We start from the raw sequence: 20,550 nt of genomic DNA, 5'->3' as shown, positions 1-20,550 counted from the left end.
AGTCTGTGCCCATCAATAAGCAAAACGATAGAAATGCTAAATATAAATATACTCTTAAATATGCAAAATAAAACAAAATATGCATTTATGGCAAAAACAACTCAAAACATTCTAAATAAATTAAATAAATCTGGATTTATTTGAACCTATCAGATTTATCAGTAGAGATATACAGAGTTTTAAGATAAATTCACAAACAATAAAAATACGCATTTGCATAAACTTTTGATCTACCAATAAGTAGTACATTAAATGAACGAACGTACTGCTCTACAGATGTTTATTCTGTTCACCAAAACGTGAAAAACACGCACACACAAATAATAATAATAATAATAATAATAATAATAATAATAATAATAATAATAATAATAATAATAATAATAATAATAAAATTTCGAGGTTAAAGATCGAAGAAGAGGTAAAATTACTTTGGATCTCGAATTCAAGATACTTATCAATGACACTTCAAGAGAACTTTTCCATTTCCGTACGACATGCAAAATTTAATAATTAAATTAGTGTCAGGTAACTTATTTAATGATCAGCATCAGCAATAAATGAAGTATATAAGAAAATAAAGGAGATAACAAAAGAGATTGGACTCGAAATTAATATTGATAAAACAGAATTTATGAATACGTCAAAAAATAGGATAAGAACGGAAGAAAATAAGATGATTTCTATTGGCTCAGAGCAATTTAAGGAATGTAATACTTGGGTTCAGTGGTTATATGGGACAATGATTGCAGTAAAGATATAGAAGCTAGAATTTCAGCAGGGAATAGATGTTATTATGCCTTAGGCAAAGTCATGGGCCATGACTGAACAACAACAACTTAGAAGATGGGAAAGGAAAATTCTGAGAAAGATTTATGGTCCTGTCAAAGAACAAAATAATTGGAGAATCCGTAGTAACTTGGAATTAGAACAAGTATATAAGGAACCTAATATAGTAACTTCGATAAAAATTAGAAGACTTGAATGGGTAGGTCACTTAATTAGAATGGAGGACGAAAGAATGGCGAAGATGATCTTCACTGAAACACTGGCGGGAAAGAGAGATAGGGGTCGTCCCAGATTGAGATGGTTAGCCCACAGTCTAGTATACGAGTATACAATCACGAAGCTCAATACGTAGTAAATATGCATCCATAGATAGTTGCTGACCACTAGTATCGCTAATATCGCCTCATTACCGACAATGCGAAATAGTATCGGCACAGTCTATTGTTCCTAGCACCCTCAAAACTCAAGCTTCGTGACTGTATATACTAGACTGTAGTTAGACTGTATTGAGGAAGATTTGAGGAAAGTGTGAATAAGGAGATGGAAGAAAAGGGTAGAGGACAGAAGTGATTGGGCTATTGTTATTAGATATGGATTACTTTTATATGGAAATAGTTGGGACCTTCCAAACATTCTGTTACTGCAGAAAAAGGCAGTTCGTATGTTAACAATGTCACCACCCAGACTATCATATTGTGAATTTTATTAGTAACAACAATGTAAGTTATTCGTCACAACAATAATTCCTTTCTACAATTCACCTTAAACGCTCTCGTCAACAATTGGATCTTCACTCACACAGTATTTGTTATAGCACTCCACCGACAACAATGACAATTTACTTGGACTAGTACGAACAACAATTAACTGTTAATCTTAACTAATATTTACAAAGCACTATTTACAAATCAGAACTATCAGTTCTCAGTTCACAGTTCTTCTATCTCAGTCCTCGAGTTCACGGTATCTCGAACCACAGACCTTCAGAGACAGTTCACTGTACTCGAACTCGGGTCCCTCCAACTGCGGTCCACTGCACTCGAACTCAGGTCCCTCCAACTGCGGTCCACTGCACTCGAACTCAGGCCTTCGGATGCTGACGCAGATGCGGACGCACACTCGAGTCGAACTCCGGCTGGCTTGCTTGCTCTGGCTTTCTCACTGACTGAATAACTGAAAACTCTCTCTCTTCTCTCCACCGCGCGACGTCAGTCAATGTTCCGTGGAGCCTGTGCGATCTGCTTTCTTGCGGGACGCTGGTCGTGAGTTCGATTCTCACGTCGCTGTCACAATATAGATCTCTTTTCAAAAATGAAAAGATTATGACAGTCTACATTCTATATATGTTTTAACTTTTAATGTATGTAAACAAGAATATTACTAATTATACAAGTATAGTAGATCTGCATCGCTATGAAACCAGAAATGATGATCAATTAAACGTACCACTTGTCAGGTTGCAAAAAACACAATCAAGCTATGTAATTACTGCAATAAAAGTATATAATAAGGCCAACAAATATAAAGGCACTTAATGAAACACAATTTAAACTTCAGATTAAGAGATGTCTACAAAATAATCCCTTTTATAATATGAATGAATTTTTTTGAAAATGATGTAGCATTTTAGTTAAATTTTGTTATTTTTTTTACTCTTTTAACATTTTAAATATTGACACATTGCTTTTTTATATTATTACATTGACGAGGCCTCTTGTATTCTTGTACCATCAGGCAAATAAAGAATATGAATGTATGAATGAAAATTGTTTTAAAGGAAGCTTTAGCTAAACTGTAAGAGCTGTATGCCAGCAGAAGAAGAAGAAGAAGAAGAAGAAGAAGAAGAAGAAGAAGAAGAAGAAGAAGAAGAAGAACCAATTTAATCAAATAATTTAGAAAAAAAATTAGTGTCGAATAACCGCTTTAATGAAATAATTTCATTAAATAGGTTACCCATCACTAATTTTTTTCTACCAAATTTCCGTATTTTGTTTAAAGGAACGTGTACCACATAAGAAAATTGGAAATTTGAGATTAACGAGAGGCATACAATGATTTTGAACCAAAGATTCTGAGGCTTGTTTACTAATGATAGCTTCAACATAATCCCCCCTCCCAACTACAATACGCAAAATTAAATCCTTCAAATGATAAAACTGGTTGCGCTCTCCGAAAGACACTGTCCCGTCCAGAAAAACGACGGGCCCGCCTGTAGCTACGTCATCTTGGCCGTGGCCTATCGCGCGTCGTAACGTGTGACCCAGTTGCAAGCGGGACACTGGGTCGATGTACCGTCTGCAGGAAGTCGAGTGACGTCACACACCCACGTCGAGCAGCGCGCGGGCCGCGGGCCAAAAGCGCGTCACAATATTTACGCCAGGCCAGGCCGTTGTACTCGCGCAAGGATCACGTGCGCTGTCAACGCACCGCAACTCAAAACAGATGTATCTGATCGCCTCTACGCTTCCCTGTTTTATTCACGTTTCGCAAACATCGTTGCATGTTACATGGAATTCTTCATCATGAAACACCAGAAGCCAATGCCAGTTCCGGCCTCTTACAACAAACGAGTTGCAAGTCTACATGCTAGTTCATCCATACTTTTATAAATTAAATTCCATCAGCGTCTTCAATTCGGGAATCGCTTGCTGAATGTGACCATCCGAAGTAATATTACGACTCTTCCGAATTCGTGGAATAACGCTTGATATACAGTCATCTTTTCACGATAGCATCACACTGCATTCTTCTTAGTACAGCTGAATAATTTAATAAATACAAAAATTAACATTTTAGGTGCTGAACAAGCTTTTCTTGTTTTTTTCTAGTAAATATACACCTGGCACCCCCACCAAGACAACAGCAAGTAGAAACTAGTCATTAATAAAATTAAGGTACAAGTTTCAATATCAACAAAGAAAGGTTAAAAAGTTATTTAACAAATTAAACAAATTATTAAAAAATATACAGTATTTACTACACGTTCAGGATTCTTTTCCACAACCTGTCTCCAACTGTTTGATTTTAGTTTAATTACAAAAGGCTGAAGATCGCTGCTGGCAGGAATCTGCTTTTTTCCAGTTAATTTGTGTGAACTTATAATTTCTTCCATTGCCGTAATATTTCAAATCATTAAATTTCTTATCGTTTTCTTTTACATTATCCCTGGGAAAGCTCTAATGTTTGGGTTGCTGTCTCTTCTTCACCGCACACATATCAAGCTAAAATTTGTTTCACTACACTTCTAACCCAAATTACTCATTGCTTTAATTATGTATTCAGTATTGTCATGTTCCCTCAGCAATAATAATTAATTTACAGCTTCTCTTGTAGGGTTGCATAACTTAACAATGTGCAATTTTAAATACATTTTCATACTTCATTACTTTTATTTCGCGCCTAGGTGCGATGCAAATGAGAAATGAATCATATGTCAATTATATAGCTATAATCTACTCCTAAACATTTCAGTGTGTGAGTCACAAGGAAGAAGGTCGATGTCTTGATTAATTTCTGAACTCCAAAGTCAACTCTATAGCGCTACAGCGACAAAATGGGCCATGGCCGAACAGAGCACCTGCCATCTACACATCAACTGCTTAACTACCACACAAAATAATTGTCCACACTGACGTGGTTCATCGTTATGCCATTAGAAGTGCTCTTTTTGTTTTTGCCGGGACGGTACTCTCACGGATAAGTGGCAGGCCTATGGTATACTATATAACGTCTTTGGGCCTATGGCGAAAGATATGATAGAATATGAGAAGTGATGGTGATGGGTTAATTGAAACTGAAGAGGATCGTGGCCCTTCGAAAGAGATGTATTTCAGCATTCGCCTAGGGAAAAACTTACAGGCTTATTGCAAAACTGACAATTGCGTCATTCCAGGCGCTTAAAAACAAATTATCACTTCCAAGTGTGTTTTCATACTTGTTCAATTCTGTAACAATAGATAGCATTAGTTACGTTGTAAAGTTCGGAGAAACTAGAGCACGGGAAGTAGGCCTAAAGGTGATTTTGGAACTGAAAATCGTCGAATTTTTATCCAACATCTTCAAAGGCAAGAATGAGTTCAATGACCTAAGGTAACGTGTACATAAGCCGTTTTAGCGCAAATATCGAGGGAACTTGCTCCATTTTTATTAGTTAAGTCCACGGGAAAACATTTTTATTCCATTTGTATTGTATTTTTGGTCCAGGGAAAATATTCATCTTTTACGAAGCGTACTACCGTGGTTCACTTTAGGTATAGTGCCTTAAACAATAAATATACCCCACAAAAAGTACCTTATAAATTAGACGAATTTCACTTCCAAAATCACCTGAATGTCTCGTGCGCTAGTTTAGTTGAAAATGGGAAGAATGTCAAATTTGGTAGAAAGCCAAACCGAAATACATTGCATGTGTCACGCTCCGGCTGCTTTATTCCATGAAATGACTATGCTCATTTGTAAGGGATTGAGTGCATCATATAGACGCTTTGGAAATTATAATAATAAAAGTAAATTTCTCATAGAATCCCCTTTCTACCGACGGAACCAACTCACCCTAATAAAGAACACCCTAGTACTCTTGAATACCACCAAATTTAATTCTGGTTCCATCAAACTGTATTTCCTCAATATCGTTCTTGTGAGATTATAACCTTTTCTTAGCAACATGCACGAATATTATGCTGCTGCCCTTTGCATTTGAATAACAGAAATAATACTCGCCGTTGGTGACTATTGACATACTACCAGCGTGCATGCAACACGAACGCCGCTGTGTGTGTAAACAAAGACCACGCCTCTTTTCACAACACACCGGCAATCGATGGGAATTGAACAAATTAAACTTACAGAACATTTGATTTCCCTGTTGGTGGACAATCTACGATGAAAGGATATGGCCGGCTCGGTCTCTCCATCGCTCTCAGAAGATTCTTCGCCCGCTTGTTCTGTGCCTACTCTACGAGAAGCACCGCCACCGCGGCCACTACACGACGCCATACTTTTGTCAGCTCAACAAACGCGCGTAAGGCGACCTCAGTGTATACGACGCGAGGTACAACAGGTTTGAGAGCGACATGCGCGACATCTATGTGCTGTGAGTGGCGTTTTGCGGGATGTAAGACTATAATAGGTACCGCACATTACAAGCATGCAAGGCCTTGCTGACGAAAAATTATCTTGTATCTCTCAAATAGCAAAACAGTCTCACGCAACATCTTTCAGAATGCCTTTTGAACTGGAAATACGTCAAACTAAAATTAAAATGCAGTTTCTACAAATTCCTAAATCTCTTGCTAAATACACAAACAAATGATGAAAAAAAAGAAAAAAAAAAAGCTAATTGTTGTAAAATGATGTTTCACGATCCTTACATTCATTTTGGCTTCAAAAGTTCCGTCTACATTTGCCAATTATTATAAAAATATTTCTTAGTGCAAAACTTGTTTTGGTATGTGTGTGTACTATACTTTTTTTTTCTAATTTAATTACTGGAAGGAGCTCAGTTTGTAGGAATCACGTCTCAATTAGACATATCCTACACACACCCTCAAAAAAAAAAATAACATGGAAGAATGGAATAGGCCTATTTGAATTGGGAATTTCCATTAAGTACAGAGCTTCTATTAGATATCTTCAGGCGAAGGAAATAAGAAAAGGTTTTTTTTTTTCTTAATTTTACAATTCCACACTAAATTAGATCTTTCCAGATCTGTTTTTTCTTTCATGTGGAAAAGCAGGTTACCGGTTTGTCTTAAGTTCATGCGTTTTTGCTACAATTCTTCCTGCAAAATTCTCTTCCATTAATCCATACAGTACATTATAAATGAGTGGTACATTTAAGAAACAGACCTTACCAAATTAATAAGACTTCCCGCTGAAAATAAATCTTCACTTCAAAATTTATTCATTTGGGATTTCATTTGTCGTATGAAGGACTTTCAGATCAATCAAGTTCCGATATTTCATACGTTGCGCGGAGCTAGTATACTTACAGCTTGACGGCTTTCATGTGTCGTCACCGATGAATGCTGCTCAAATTCAAATGTGAAGAATTTCTCATTTCTGTACAGTGTGGAGAAAGTGAACAAGTGAGAACTCCAAAGCTATCAAGGTTGTTCATTTAGTCAAAGCAGGGCAAGTTATTATGAATGTAGCAGCCATTACTCAGCAGTATTTTTAACTGGCTATTTAACAGCGCTGTATCAACTAAGTTATTTAGCGCCGATGAAATTGGTGAAATTATGCCTAGCATGAGCCTTATTACCCGATATTCACTTTGCATCGAATAAAACCTCGAGCCCAAGCGGAAATCAAACCCATGACCAAGCGCACCCAACGATCAGCAGGCAAACGCGCTACCGCCTGAGTTATGCCAGTGGCGGCATTTCAAATTGTTAAGTGCTAAGAAACACGTGACTGGAAACTCAGTTCAATGCTGATTTTAACAATTTGAGTGTCTTATCACCATCAGTGGTGTGCTGAAACAAACTCCGATAAGCCACAACTGTAAAAATTTCCTTTGCTTATAGTGTATAACATTTGAAGGGGGGTGAGAATGATATAGTCCTAAGTCACACAGACATTTTACAGGAGAGCATGTTTAAGGTTAGAGTCCAATGCTATTAGGTGCGGTATTATAATTTCTTCGGCGTATACTTACGTCATTTGTAGAGTAATTTTTGTAATATTTTAATAGCTTTCTCATGTGTAAGAAATGAATGCTCACAAAAAAAAAAATGTTAAAAGTGTGTCTTTGTACTATCTTATTCTCACCCAGTCATATATCAATTTTACTGCTGTGAAATGTCCAATCCAGAGTGCAAGTTTCCAATATTGTACAGTTTTCTCTGCAGCACTGGAGAATTTCCCAATGCAAATCCTAAATTTTTATTTTTTATTTTATTGGGTTATTTTACGACGCTGTATCAACATCTAGGTTATTTAGTGTCTGAATGATATGAAAGTGATAATGCTGGTGAAATGAGTCCGGGGTCCAGCACCGAAAGTTACCCAGAATTTGCACGTATTGGGTTGAGGGAAAACCCCGGAAAAAACCTCAACCAGGTAGCTTGCCCCGACTGGGATTCGAACCCGGGCCACCTGGTTTCGCAGCCAGACGCGCTGACCGTTACTCCACAGGTGTGGACGCAAATCCTAAATCTGCAAGGCTGTCCTGTTTAGCCATGGAAGGATACAGACAGCTATCAATTTTTTTCCTCTCTCTGAGGTCGGGAGGGGAACATCCCTATGCACCGCGACCTGAGGTCTATTGTGCACCCCTGGGATGAGTTGTAGCCCAACGACCTCACCCACGCCGAACATTTCGATGACGATGATGATGTGAAAGATGCAGTGCAGACATGGTTTTCATCACAAGTGGCATCGTTCTATGACAAAGGTTACAAAATAGAGAGGACATGAAAGCAGAGCTCCGTTATGACAAGTGCCTGAATATTGGCAAAAACTATGTGGAGAAGTAGTTTAAAAGTTATCGGTACTCACTTTTAAAAAAGCGCTTCGTACTGCTGTAACAATATATTTCTTGAAACATCTACATGGTAATTCTAAATTAATACATAACTATAAAGCGAATAAAATACGAAATTCGTAAGGGATGTCGGGTCTCCTCTCCGATGACTGCCCAATCTCAGTCAGTGTCGTTGTGCCGTGACAAAGTTTGAGAACCTTTGGCCTAAACAGTTTGCTGGATTTTAATACTAAATGTTTATGATTATTTCATGGAGTAGACAGAAAGTTGTTTCAAAAAGATGAATCAACAGTAAAATTACTCATGATTTTTTTAATAGGAGGGAACAAGGAATAGTTTGAATATTTCCAAACACATTTTTTTTATTTAATCGACTCTTCTGGGCATTTATAGAACACTTTGTAAGAGTACCCACTGCTAGTAACTATGGCAACCAGGTAGCTCAGTTGGTAGAGCAATGGGCTGCAGACTGGACGATCAAAGGTTCAATTCTGGATGGCAGAGGAACTTTTCTAGTTGATAGCCTCGAAATCCACTCAGTCTCCTGCGAAATTGTATACCCAGGTCTTTCCAGGGTGTAAAAGACAGTAAAAATATTTTACTATGCACATCCCCATTCTAGAGCCAAAGACATGAAAGCATGCGTAATTGGTTAATTTAATAAGTGGATTTAATGTTGTTCCATCAATGACTTAACATGTTATACGTAAGGTATAAAACCTTTATATTACATATTTAATTGTTTGTATTAACGTTTTCGTTGCTTTTACTTGCAACATCATCAGATATCATTTTTTACATTCATAATATAATAACCTCTGTAATTGCATATCACCGGTATCAATAAAGTTAAACGCTTAAAAATACATGTACAAAGTTTAATATAAAATTACAAGTCTTCATTATTTAAATCTACTTAAAATAATCTTGTAAACAGTATCAATGTTATTATATTAAAATATGAAGACTTGTTTACATTTCATGTGTAACTATTGTGTCATAATGGAATTTATTATGTAATATGATGATGTATGTGAGCCTATTATTATAACACTGATAAATTTATATTGACTCACATATGTTAATTTGTGCTAAAATTAATAGTTGTAATTTAGCGATGATGTGTTTCCTGAAGAAGATAGTATTGACAATACAATAAAATCATCCTTAGCTATAATTAGTAATCATTTGTACCCAAGAAACTTTTATTGTAAACGATTTCCTATGTTGTCTTATCATTTAACTTACCTTAATGTTTTTTTTTTCTTTCAAATTGTCACATAATTGTTTTTACTCATTGTTCATTGTGAATTGATTAGTAGACCGATCTATCGAACCCATAATTAGGGCGGCTATTTTTTTTTTTAATTATTGTTGCATATCATATACTTTCTATTATAGACGTATTCTTCTGTATTACAAGTAGTAGCACGAAAATTGGATATCATCCACGTGTTCAAAAACTGTTTATTGACTTCGATCTTCAACCTAGAAGAGATGTAATGTGACAGTATGACATCAGATTTCCGTACTAAAAGTAATATATTTACGAATATTGTTTGAAATTAAAATTATCAAATTGTGATTGATATTTTTGAAAATGATTCGTTTATGGATAATTTAACTTTTACATAATCATATAAGCATCTAAAAAGTGCTGTAGTTTAAGTTATTTAGAGTCAGTATAAATAAAGGAAGCTTTAATTTACTAAATAGGAATTTGAAGGAGGAAATCATGAAGAATGTATTCAACATATAGGCTAAATTAAAACTGCTGTTCAATTAGAATGAAAAAACCACCTTATTAATTTTTCACATCTGAAAAGTTGCTGGCCATTCACTTATATAATTCATCATCGTCTTCTTCTTCATGGTCAGTTTCTTAGTATCAATGTGGTCTGTTCTTATGAACCTTAAAAAGGCTGTACTTGATCATTCCTCCAACACTTCATCTATCCTCCCTGTAAGCATTTTTTGTAGACAATGGAATGTTACTCTTGTGAACTTCTCTTACCATGTACTGTAAATTATATATATGCAGTGCTTTTTTTCTGGAAAAAAGTTTACTGGAACTCTATCACTCGATCACATTATACAACAAAAACGTAGGTTTAAAAATATTAGGCCTACATACTTTATATTACAATAAGTTCCAAACGGAGCTCATCGATTTTAAGCATAACGGAAATTTTGCGATTTCGAGCTATAGTTTCAGGATCAATAACAGAAGATGGCAGCACTAGATTGCATGAGTTACTTTTGCACCAACGATAATAATGAGAAAATGTAAACTCTTGGACTCGGCAGTGGCGGCAATTTTAATTTTAAATTTCGCTTATAAAATATATCTCGTTGGAATTTGTAATGGCAAAAAGTTTACCGGAACGCGTTCCGGACCGTTCCAGCTGAAAAAAAGCTCTGCATATATGTCAACATAATCATCATCTTCCTAACAGATAATAGTCCTAAAAAGAATTGTTGCGGTCTACAAAATTTACCTTCCATCTCTTCACAGGACATCCTAGTGATCTTTCTCCTGCTGGTCTGATTACATATATATAAAATACACGGGAAGAGAGCGAGCGAGAGGGAGAGACAGAGAGCGAGAGAGAGAGAGTGTGTGTGTGTGTGTGTGTGTGTGTGTGTGTGTGTGTGTGTGTGTGTGTGTGTGCGCGCGCGCGAGAGAGAGAGATCCACTTCACTTTCGTGATTCGGGTTCCGCATACTATGGATAGGTGTGACCCATTTTCAAGTTGCACACCACTTCAACCGGCCACATTATGCATGATGTGTATTGTAAGAGTTATGTCATGTACTAAGGTGAGTGTATGTTAAGTGTTCGTGTAAGTGTAGTGTAGAATGGATGAGGATGATGATGATGACGGTGAGGAAGGGAGAAGGGGAAACCCGGTGCCAGACCGTAGCCTACTCCTGTCAAATAGCACCAGACTTAACGTCCCCATCCAACAGACGAATCACTATCAACAGTGACATATGTCTTCCTTTCATATGCACTGTGGAGAGATTTTGGATTTAACCCAGGCAGATTGGTGCACAATTTAGGGATTAGAAGTTGTTAGTCCCGAGGTAGAAATTTTACAAGAAAATTTCTGACCCCACTGGGAATCGAACCCAGGCCAGCTAGTCTGGAGGCAGACATGCTACCACAGATGTAACTCGGTGGACGGGGGAGGGGGGGATGTATATCCAAAATAAATTAACTTGGAAAGTATAGGAATTTTGCTCGGATCTCAGAAAAAAAAAAAACGGATAAGTTTGAAAACCGCATGTGTGGAATGTATAAAAGAAGTTTTACTGTATTGTTTCGACTGGAACTCAGGTCTACAGCATGAAATACCAATTAATTATCCAGTTTGTCAACACTGTGCATTCCAGCTTATCTTACCCTGAAGTCACAGTTTTATTTTTAAATTTAGTACAAACATACCTAAAGGTTCATAAATGTAAGGAAAAATAAATAAATTCAATGCAGCACATGTTATTAAAAATGTATTTGCAACAAGAGTTAGAACACAGCATCTGCAGTAATTCCAGTGAATTTGAACTTAATGATTGTTCATTTCTGTAACAAAAATGATAGAAGGTTACGTTGAATGTGATGGCCTACCAAACCAAACTATGCATGTGCCACACTCACTCACACATAGCGTCCGCACAGAAGAGACACTCTTTGGAATGAAGAGCTAGTGCCCTCAACACTTTGTTCACTCACGATGTACTAGCACGTACAGTCCCAAACACGCCAGCACGGCATACTGCAACATCATGAAATTGTACCAATAAGAACACACAATAAAAACTGAGAATATGATCTGATCAGGAAGAGAAAAAGGACTCGGATGGGTAACTGGCTGAGAAGAAACTGCCTACTGAAGGATGTACTGGAAGGAATGGTGAACGGGAGAAGAGTTCGGGACAAAATAAGATATTAGATGACAGACGACATTAAGATATATGGATCATATGCAGAGACAAAGAGGAAGGCAGAAAATAGGAAAGATTGGAGAATGCTGGGTTTGCAGTGAAAGACCTGCCCTTGGGCAGAAAAGTATGAATGAATGAATATTATAAAGTGTATCAGATCAAGTTTTACAAAATGATGTGAGTGTATTTTTTTTAATTTTTTTAGTAGGTTATTTTGCGACGCTTTATCAACATCTTAGGTTATTGTGGGTGTAAAACACCAAGTATTTTTAATTAATACAGTAGAGCTTGGTTATAACGACATTCAAAGGACCTTGAAAATTATGTTGTTATAAACGAGTGTCGTAGTAACCGAGATTCATATTATCAGTCTAGTGAGGTGGAAAATGAAAAATAATAAACATGATTAGGCTTATTTTAGATTTATGTATTCACTTTTAAGCATACCATGAACACAATAAAATACATGTACAATTATAAATACAGTATTCTCTATTAAAACAGTTTGTTCATTACTCACCAAACTTATTTACAGAGGAGTGAAGTAATCAGTCATTTTACTCTGTTGTCTCCTACTTTCCCAATATACACTTTCTAAATTAAATTCTATGTTCATTATTTCAGTTGCAATTTCACTGCTCCTTCCCCTAGCTTCGTAGAAATGTTAACAATTCTAATGGCTTCTAAAGTGTCACTCACTTCTTTGCGTTAAAATGTGTGCAGTTAGTGAAAACTTCCTGTTGAAACTGGCCGCATGCATGTACCATTAATACCGCATGAATTTGGGCAGGTTACAATGGGATGGGGAATCTGCCTGCATTCCAGAGGTCTATGATAGAAGGGAACAGTAAAGGATTTGCCACATTTCAGCAAAATATTTCTTAAAATACTTTGGTTCTTAGAAAATTGTACTCCAAACTGAGGCTGAAAATGACGTTATATACGAGGTACACACATATACGTTTGTCGTATTAAGCAAGGTAGAAAAACATATGTCTTATGAGAAATTAGTTGGGACCACAGAATATTTGACGTTATAGGCGAGGTGTCGCACAAAACGAGGTCGCTATAACCAAGTTCTACTGTATATGTATATGTCTGATTATGCATCATCATTTTATACTCTTAATCTTTGCAGTGTGTGATGGTCGACAGGATACATGGAGAATGATGCTATAAAACTATTGATGCTATACATTATTTATTTCCACTGGCACTAGAGGATTCATACTGGTAAAACAATATATCATAATAGACCTTATATTATGAAAGAGGACACAAGACAGCTGTAGAGAAGGAAGTAGGGATGATTTTTTGTTACAAGTAAATACAAATTGTTACCTGTGAAGATCTCTAGTAAGTTGACAACTCTGAGCACAATTTAAAAAGCACACACACTGTCCGTAATTGGTATACATTACGATGAGTTATGCATGTGTCTTTGACCTATCTATAATACTGGTGTATTCTTCAAATATTCACATGTTGAGGGATGCAGGTAATCTCGAAGATATGGCCACACATGACAGTGCAAAATAACAGTGTGTCTCCACACACACGCATTTTAACAGCTGTCATATGTTTCTTTTATAGTTATAACTGACAGAAAGAGGCAACATACATACTTTAACATCATCATCATTTCTAACGACCACAATTTAGAGCAAAACTACATGGAGAAGATCAATAAACAAATCATATAGGCAATTCATATTGGAAGAATCTCGTAACAAATGACCATAACCATTCTTCTATTAATTTTGTTCCGAAATGGTTTCACAGCAATATTATTTGCAACAAACCTCATGTTGCATTGTCATAAATACAATTTTGAATTTGTAACTTCTTTCTGCTGCATTCATTCATTCATAGTATTTTATATTTTCCTGTATTACCTAGATTTCACATTATTTTATTGTAACTGGTGATAATTTATGAATGTAATTGATATTTTCAAAAACCTATTTTACTATTTTAGAATAAAGAACAGTAAGTTAGCAGTTCATTCCACGCCATGGCCTAAGGCATCCTGCCTGAGACTCGCGTTATGGAATGCGTGCTGATTCGAGTCCTCATGAAGAAAGAAATTTTCTCACGAAATTTCGGCCAGTGTATGGGGCCGGTGCCCACCCAGCATCGTGATGCACTTGGGGAGCTAAGATAGGTAGCAAAATCCGGTTGCAAAAGCCAGCTTTACAGCGTATTCCGAATCTCACTGGACCAGTGGACAACAATGACATCACGCTGCAGCGAATTAGGAACAAAACTGCTGGAAGGATTGATGGCTGTCATGGCGACTGTATAAGTTCTTGTCTTCGCTACACTAGCAAAATTTTGCGAAATTTCCGTACTGCCACCTCGTTCAAAGAAAAGAGAGCATAAACAACTTATTTCTTGAATCGGTAGTAATAACTGGTCCGTTGACATGTTCGCTCATAAGCCATTAACATATTGTTCTTATGTTGTGCTCATTACAAACAATACAGCAGAACTAAAGCAGAACACACCGCCATGACACAACAGTGCACGATGTCATTCGTCTGCTAATTCCCGCCCTATACAAGAACCAATCAGATTCACTGATGGCGGCTGATGGAGACTGCCACCACCTCTGCAAGCTGATGGCACCGGTGGAGCATCAGTGAAGCCATCGATGAAATTCGGAACACCGTGATGCCATCAGATTGCTCAGCGCTGAGATTCGGAATACGCTCATAACGGCTGGGGAGATCACCATGCTAACCACATGATACCTCTATTCTGGTTGATGTTCACCTCTGCTTCGGCATGTGGACATGAGGCCAGCAGCTGGCTGGTCGGTCTGGGCCCTTCAAGGGCTGTAGCGCCACAGATTATTAAGTTAGCAGTTCTTTAACAAATATTAGTTTCCACAGTACAGCCAAATCTGTTAATACCCACCTTAAACTTTGGATACTCGTTCATGTAGATGGTGACCATCCCCACATAAGGCAGGAAGCCACGGGCCCGCCCCACAACGTCCTTCTTGGTAAGCCACAGTTGTCCTGGTGCATACAGTCCCCGGTCGTCCACACTGTTGTTGTCTCCCTTTGTAAGGAACTTGACTGTGCCATTCACCCTATAAACAAAGCAGTCAATCTTTCCATTCTCATTTTATCAACCAGCAGGATATCATACAACAAATTTTGATGCGGAAATAATAGCTATTCATATCTCACTCCAACACCTACTATACAGAATAGATACATTTCAAAATGCTGTCATTCTCTCTGATTCTAAAGCAGCATTATATGCAATAAATTCATATAAAATGATGTCAATCCAAATTAAAGAATGTCACAAAATGATCCAACAACTTCAAAAACTACAGAAAAGAATTCAATTGCAATGGATACCTGCACATTGCGGAATTGCTGGAAATGAAACTGTTGACTTTCTTGCCAAAAAAGGATCCAATTTAATTCAGAATACAAATACAAGCCTACCTTTTACATCCATCAAAAGACTAATTAAAAATAAATATAAAATCAAGCAAAACCAAGCACTATGTACCAAAGCCAAAGACAAAAAATGGAGCATTTTAATAAAAAAAAAAAAACAGAAATTATTCCAGAAATCCCACGTAAATCTGCAGTAGCAAAATTCAGACTGCTTACGGAACAAGATTATTTGGCCAAACACTTGAATAAAATAGGAATTTACACAAATCCAAATTCTCTCTATGCAACAAAGAAGAAGAAATGACTGAAGATCATCTACAAACCTGTGAAGTTCTACCTGATGGATCCACCACAGAGAAATATTGGAGAGCAAGAACGCTAATGGCTTCGTTGCCAAAGCCCGGCATTAGATAACAACAACAGCTTTCCATTTTATCAGGCTACTGTGATAACGTAAAACTAGAAATACATATTCTCACTATCTCTGGAATTAAAATAAAGTTGCTTATGCTTACACTGCACAAAGTGAAAGTAACATCATGCTACAGAAAATATTTTGTTGAAAGCAAGTGCTTCCTGCATTTCTGACACTGAAATATAGTTCTAGCATGCTGCCTCTGTACACATAACCCTAAAGTAATAAAAAAATTAATAAATTAGTTCATATTGTTTGTATGCATCTGAAGTCTGATTAGTGTAATATGCAGCTAATCGGTGATTGTATGCAATGGAGGGGAAAAGGAACTGGCCACTCTACCCCATTATCTGCTGGCCTAGTTGCCTCATAAGTGATGCCTTATTGGTGTCACTTATGAGGTTCAAACCTGTCTTCGGACAGTTGACTAAACAACAACCGGTAGACAATACTTGAAGGCTTCAGCATTAACTCTATATATGACACCCTGTTTATGTAAATGGATAATGTGAACACATGTACAGTTTACATTTCGCCTTATTTATTTTGATAGGTACCTGTTTTATGTACGCATCTTAATAAAGTACTGCACTTTTTCATACCAAATTTTCATTCAAGCAGTAGGTAATCTTCATGACCTTAGACAAAATGACAATTGTTTTTGTAGTCCACCACTGTGAAGTAATGGTTAGCATGTCTGACCGCGAAATGAGTTGGTCCAGGTTCAAATCCTGGTTGAGACAAGTTACCTGGTTGGGTTTTTTTCTGAGGTTTTCCCTCAACCAAATGAAAAAGAGTTGCTGGGTAACTTTCGGCACTGGACCTTGGACTCATTTTGCCATCATTAATTCACATATCATCATCATCATCATCATCATCATCATCATCATCATCATCATCATAACCACCATAGTCCAGGTTAATTTAGAGTGTGACCTTGCAGTGACAAAAATCTTTTACAAAACAGAAATGGTAAGCACAATATACCTCAGGCTGCAATGCAAGCCTTCGGGTCCCTCCTCCACAAAAGGGAGAGAGAAAAAAAACCGTGTTTTGTACTTCAGCCCTCTTGTCCGAAATCTCATTTCCTCTCTCTCCATGTCAACAACAGCCAGAGGAATGCAACGGAGATTGGCACATGTATGTATGTATTTATTCACACTGCAATGGGTATATACCCGGTGGCAGTGGTAACTAATTACACTCAATAATGACAATAACAAACTTATTAATTAAAAATACAATTAATAATAATACTAATAATTAATACTAACAATAATTTATAATAATAATAATAATAATAATAATAATAATAATAATAATAATAATAATAACAACAACAACAACAACAACTGGGAATTTCCTAAATTAAATGAAACGATCACTTAAAATAACATTTGAAATAAATCTAATTTGTATCTTAAACCTAAGTTCGAACTAAAACCCACGAGTATGATATGTTCATATCTGCGCAAGTACCTTTCAACATTACACTCATTTCGCTGTCAACTCACTCACTGCACTGGAACTACGACACATTTCACTGATTCTATCCTGATTTCACTAACACTTCAAAAACATTTCACTGTTCAAACACTTTGCACTACCACTATAAACTATAAAGCTTCACTGACAGGAACACGTTTCACTTACACAACACACTTCACTGACACAACATAATTTTTCACTGATACAACACTTCAATAACAATATATCACTTACACCCTTTAAATTTTGTGTATAATTACCGTCTATTAGTAAAGTCCTTAAGCCTATTTTTAAATACATTTTTGGTTGTTGGTAAAGCCTTTAGTAAGTCTGCAGGTAAAGCATTCCAGTCCCTGATAGTACGATTGAGAAAAGAAAACTTTCCAGTGTCCGTCCTCTGCCTTCTTTCCCTCAATTTATATGAGTGGTCGTTCCTTGAAGAGTAATTTGGCGGCTGAAACCTATTTTTTATTTCTCTCCAGGCAGGCTCACCTCTGTATGTTTTGAACAGTGTACATGACACAATGTTCAAAAGCAATTTAAGATCAGTTAAAATAAACTGAAAAATAATTTTGTTTTGTGATTTGGTCAAAGAGCCTTAATAATGGGTCTATTAACAGACTTCAATTTTATACTTCAAAACTGATAATCAACAGAGTTACATCTATATTAATGTAACAACACCCATCATACTGAAAGTAAGAACTCCATAAGTGAATGTCAGGTCGACCATTGTGCTAAGATGTGCATTTACGAGTATACTCTGTTCATTCTACTGCTGAGCAGGTATACCAAATATTCCACAAAAAGAATCGACCGAATGTGGCATTGGGTCCACCTGTGAATATAGATCTATCACTTTGTGGTGACAATCCACTGTTTGGGAGTAGGTGTTGGATTGAGGGATACACGTAGCGTAAATATAAGCAAAGATAACTTGGTACAATCAGAGTACAACAAAAAAATCCTGTTTACATACGCAAGACAAATACCTACTTTCCCAATACTGTATGATGATAAGACAGGTGGAAATAAACTTTTTTTGCCACAAGATTATATGCAATGCACAGACTTTCTGACCTCTTACCTCAACCAATTCTGAGATACAACAAACACCTCACAGCAATAAAGACATGAGAGAGCTGCCACCACAAAGCGAAACAAACATCTATAATGGTTAGCATATCTAACTGTGAAATGAGAGGGCCAGGGTTCAAATTCTAATTAGGGTTATTTCGAGGTTTTTTCTCAACCAACTGAAGCAGAATTGATGAGCAACTTTTGGTGTTGGACCTCGGACTCAAGTCGCCATCATTTCTTGACATACCATTATCATCATTACATCACTAAAGCCCAGGTTAAGTTCACAGGTGCAGTATGATGTATACGTACAAGAGTGTGACCATTCGGCGACAAAAATCATTCTGAGAAAATGAAACGGTAAAACACAATGAGCCTCGGGCTGCAGTGCAAACCTACATTTCCCTCCTCAATCTTAAGAAAGAGAAAATTGTGACCTTGTTGCGTTACATTTTTGTAAAACAAAGTGGAATTAACGTGTTATAGTTATATTATTTTGTTAAACTACTTACTGCACAGTTTTGTATCAAATAGGCTATGTAAGCATCTTCTGACTGACAATTGAGTTGTGATTTTCTCACTTGAAAAGTTGAAATAAAACCTAGTAACTTAAATAATACTCACCGAATAATAAGAGAAATATTATACGAAACAGGCCTCTCACCTCAGGTGTTGGCCACGAAATTCAAGGAATCATGTTAACTTGGTTCAATATACAGTTGACAGGTTTCCCATCTCTTTGCGTACGACGAATATGAGATTCGGTAAACCACAAACGACGTGCGAAACTTACATACTGTACATGACATGGAGTACAACAATGACAGTCAAACCTCTCTATACGAACCTAGGCTAATGCACCACAACCTTATTTCACTCAACAACTTGCTCGACTTGCTTCTAGGATCACCGCAATGGACCCACTTACTTTTCATGCAGTTTAAGGACGCGGTGCACAATGGGGATGTCTCGTCCTTCCACTTTGAACACCACAATCTCTCCAACTCTGACTGGTTCTTCCTTATAGTTGGTGAGGAACAGTAGATCTCCGCGGTGAAATGCTGGCTCCATACTGCCACTGTACACATAACCAAACAATTCCGTATGGAAAAGCAAGCTACCACTAATTATTAGTGTCTGATGTGTGCATGTATAATGAAATACTAAACAGAATTTTTTATATCTAGTAAGGATAAGGAACTACAACCTAGAGTACTCACTTCTACTATGAATAAAATGTGGATGTAGACTGCACTGAAACATACTAACCTAAGTACAACAACAATTGGACTCTCACTGCCTGTTACAACCATAAGGCCCTTCCATATCATCAACGCTGAAGAAACTATCATACCAAAGCTCAGAACCTGGTAAAGGAACTGAAAAAAAATAAACAAACCAAACATTCCATTTCAGATTATTTCTATGTAATTTATAACCTGAAGTTAACGCTCCAAGAAAATCACCCATATGTACAATTAAACGAAGGCAGAAGTTAAATACCTGGCGTTTATTCATTCTTTTCACATCGTCAAAGAGATTTTGGAACATATTTACTGCTATGGCTAAGTATATGTATCTATTAGTATTATTATTTTTCCACCTTGCTGGCGATGGGGCCGCTAAACACTACACTGCACTACACAAACCACACAATTTACTCCACGTCAATGTTAACTCAACCTGAGAACTTGCAATCAACTTACGGAAAGGTGTACGCAATTGTTTTCAGTCACACTTTTTTTTTCTCCCTCCGATTTATCGTTCTTATAATATTCGATTCGAGTAGAATGTAGGAGTACCAACGAACAAAAAATAAATATCCTGTATGCAAGGCAAGAGATACGTATGTATGTATGTATGTATGTATGTATGTATGTATGTATGTATGTATGTATGTATGTATGTATGTATGTATGTATGTATGT

The 20,550-nt window shown here is 36.8% G+C and overlaps 2 protein-coding genes across 6 annotated transcripts in view; both read right to left on the bottom strand.

Moving 5' to 3' along the window:
• Window positions 1–5,789, bottom strand: part of LOC138699566 (diacylglycerol kinase eta) — a 187,237-nt gene extending 181,448 nt beyond the window's left edge. For all 5 annotated transcript variants that reach the window (XM_069825559.1, XM_069825560.1, XM_069825561.1 and 2 more), the window contains exon 1: window positions 5,635–5,789. In XM_069825559.1, the coding sequence (XP_069681660.1) occupies window positions 5,635–5,784 (150 nt within the window). In that variant the 5' untranslated portion in view covers window positions 5,785–5,789. The remainder of the gene's footprint in view (window positions 1–5,634) is intronic.
• A 5,983-nt stretch (window positions 5,790–11,772) lies between these two features.
• twr (signal peptidase complex catalytic subunit SEC11 homolog C twr) lies at window positions 11,773–20,318 on the bottom strand. The gene is made up of 5 exons (XM_069825557.1): window positions 20,126–20,318; window positions 19,892–20,001; window positions 19,551–19,700; window positions 15,140–15,317; window positions 11,773–12,051 (listed from the first exon to the last, which is right to left on the bottom strand). Exons 1-5 carry the CDS (start codon window positions 20,171–20,173, stop codon window positions 12,001–12,003), a joined length of 537 nt encoding a protein of 178 aa, XP_069681658.1. The 5' UTR covers window positions 20,174–20,318; the 3' UTR covers window positions 11,773–12,000.
• Between the last annotated feature and the right edge of the window lie 232 nt (window positions 20,319–20,550).

This window comes from Periplaneta americana, chromosome 5, assembly GCF_040183065.1.
Source record: "Periplaneta americana isolate PAMFEO1 chromosome 5, P.americana_PAMFEO1_priV1, whole genome shotgun sequence".
Lineage (NCBI taxonomy): Eukaryota > Metazoa > Arthropoda > Insecta > Blattodea > Blattidae > Periplaneta > Periplaneta americana.
Note: the sequence above shows the minus strand (reverse complement) of the source record. Positions and strands in the feature narration are given on the sequence as shown.

What these genes read in the sequence shown, in the direction of transcription:
- twr (XM_069825557.1), bottom strand. Translation starts at nt 20,173, where the DNA reads ATGTTCCAAAATCTCTTTGACGATGTGAAAAGAATGAATAAACGCCAG. An exon ending in GTCCTTAAACTGCATGAAAA is followed by an intron (nt 15,318 to 19,550) that starts GTAAGTGGGTCC and finishes CTTTGTTTATAG; the next exon opens with GGTGAATGGCACAGTCAAGT. An exon ending in ACGAGTATCCAAAGTTTAAG is followed by an intron (nt 12,052 to 15,139) that starts GTGGGTATTAAC and finishes ATGATGTTGCAG; the next exon opens with TATGCCGTGCTGGCGTGTTT.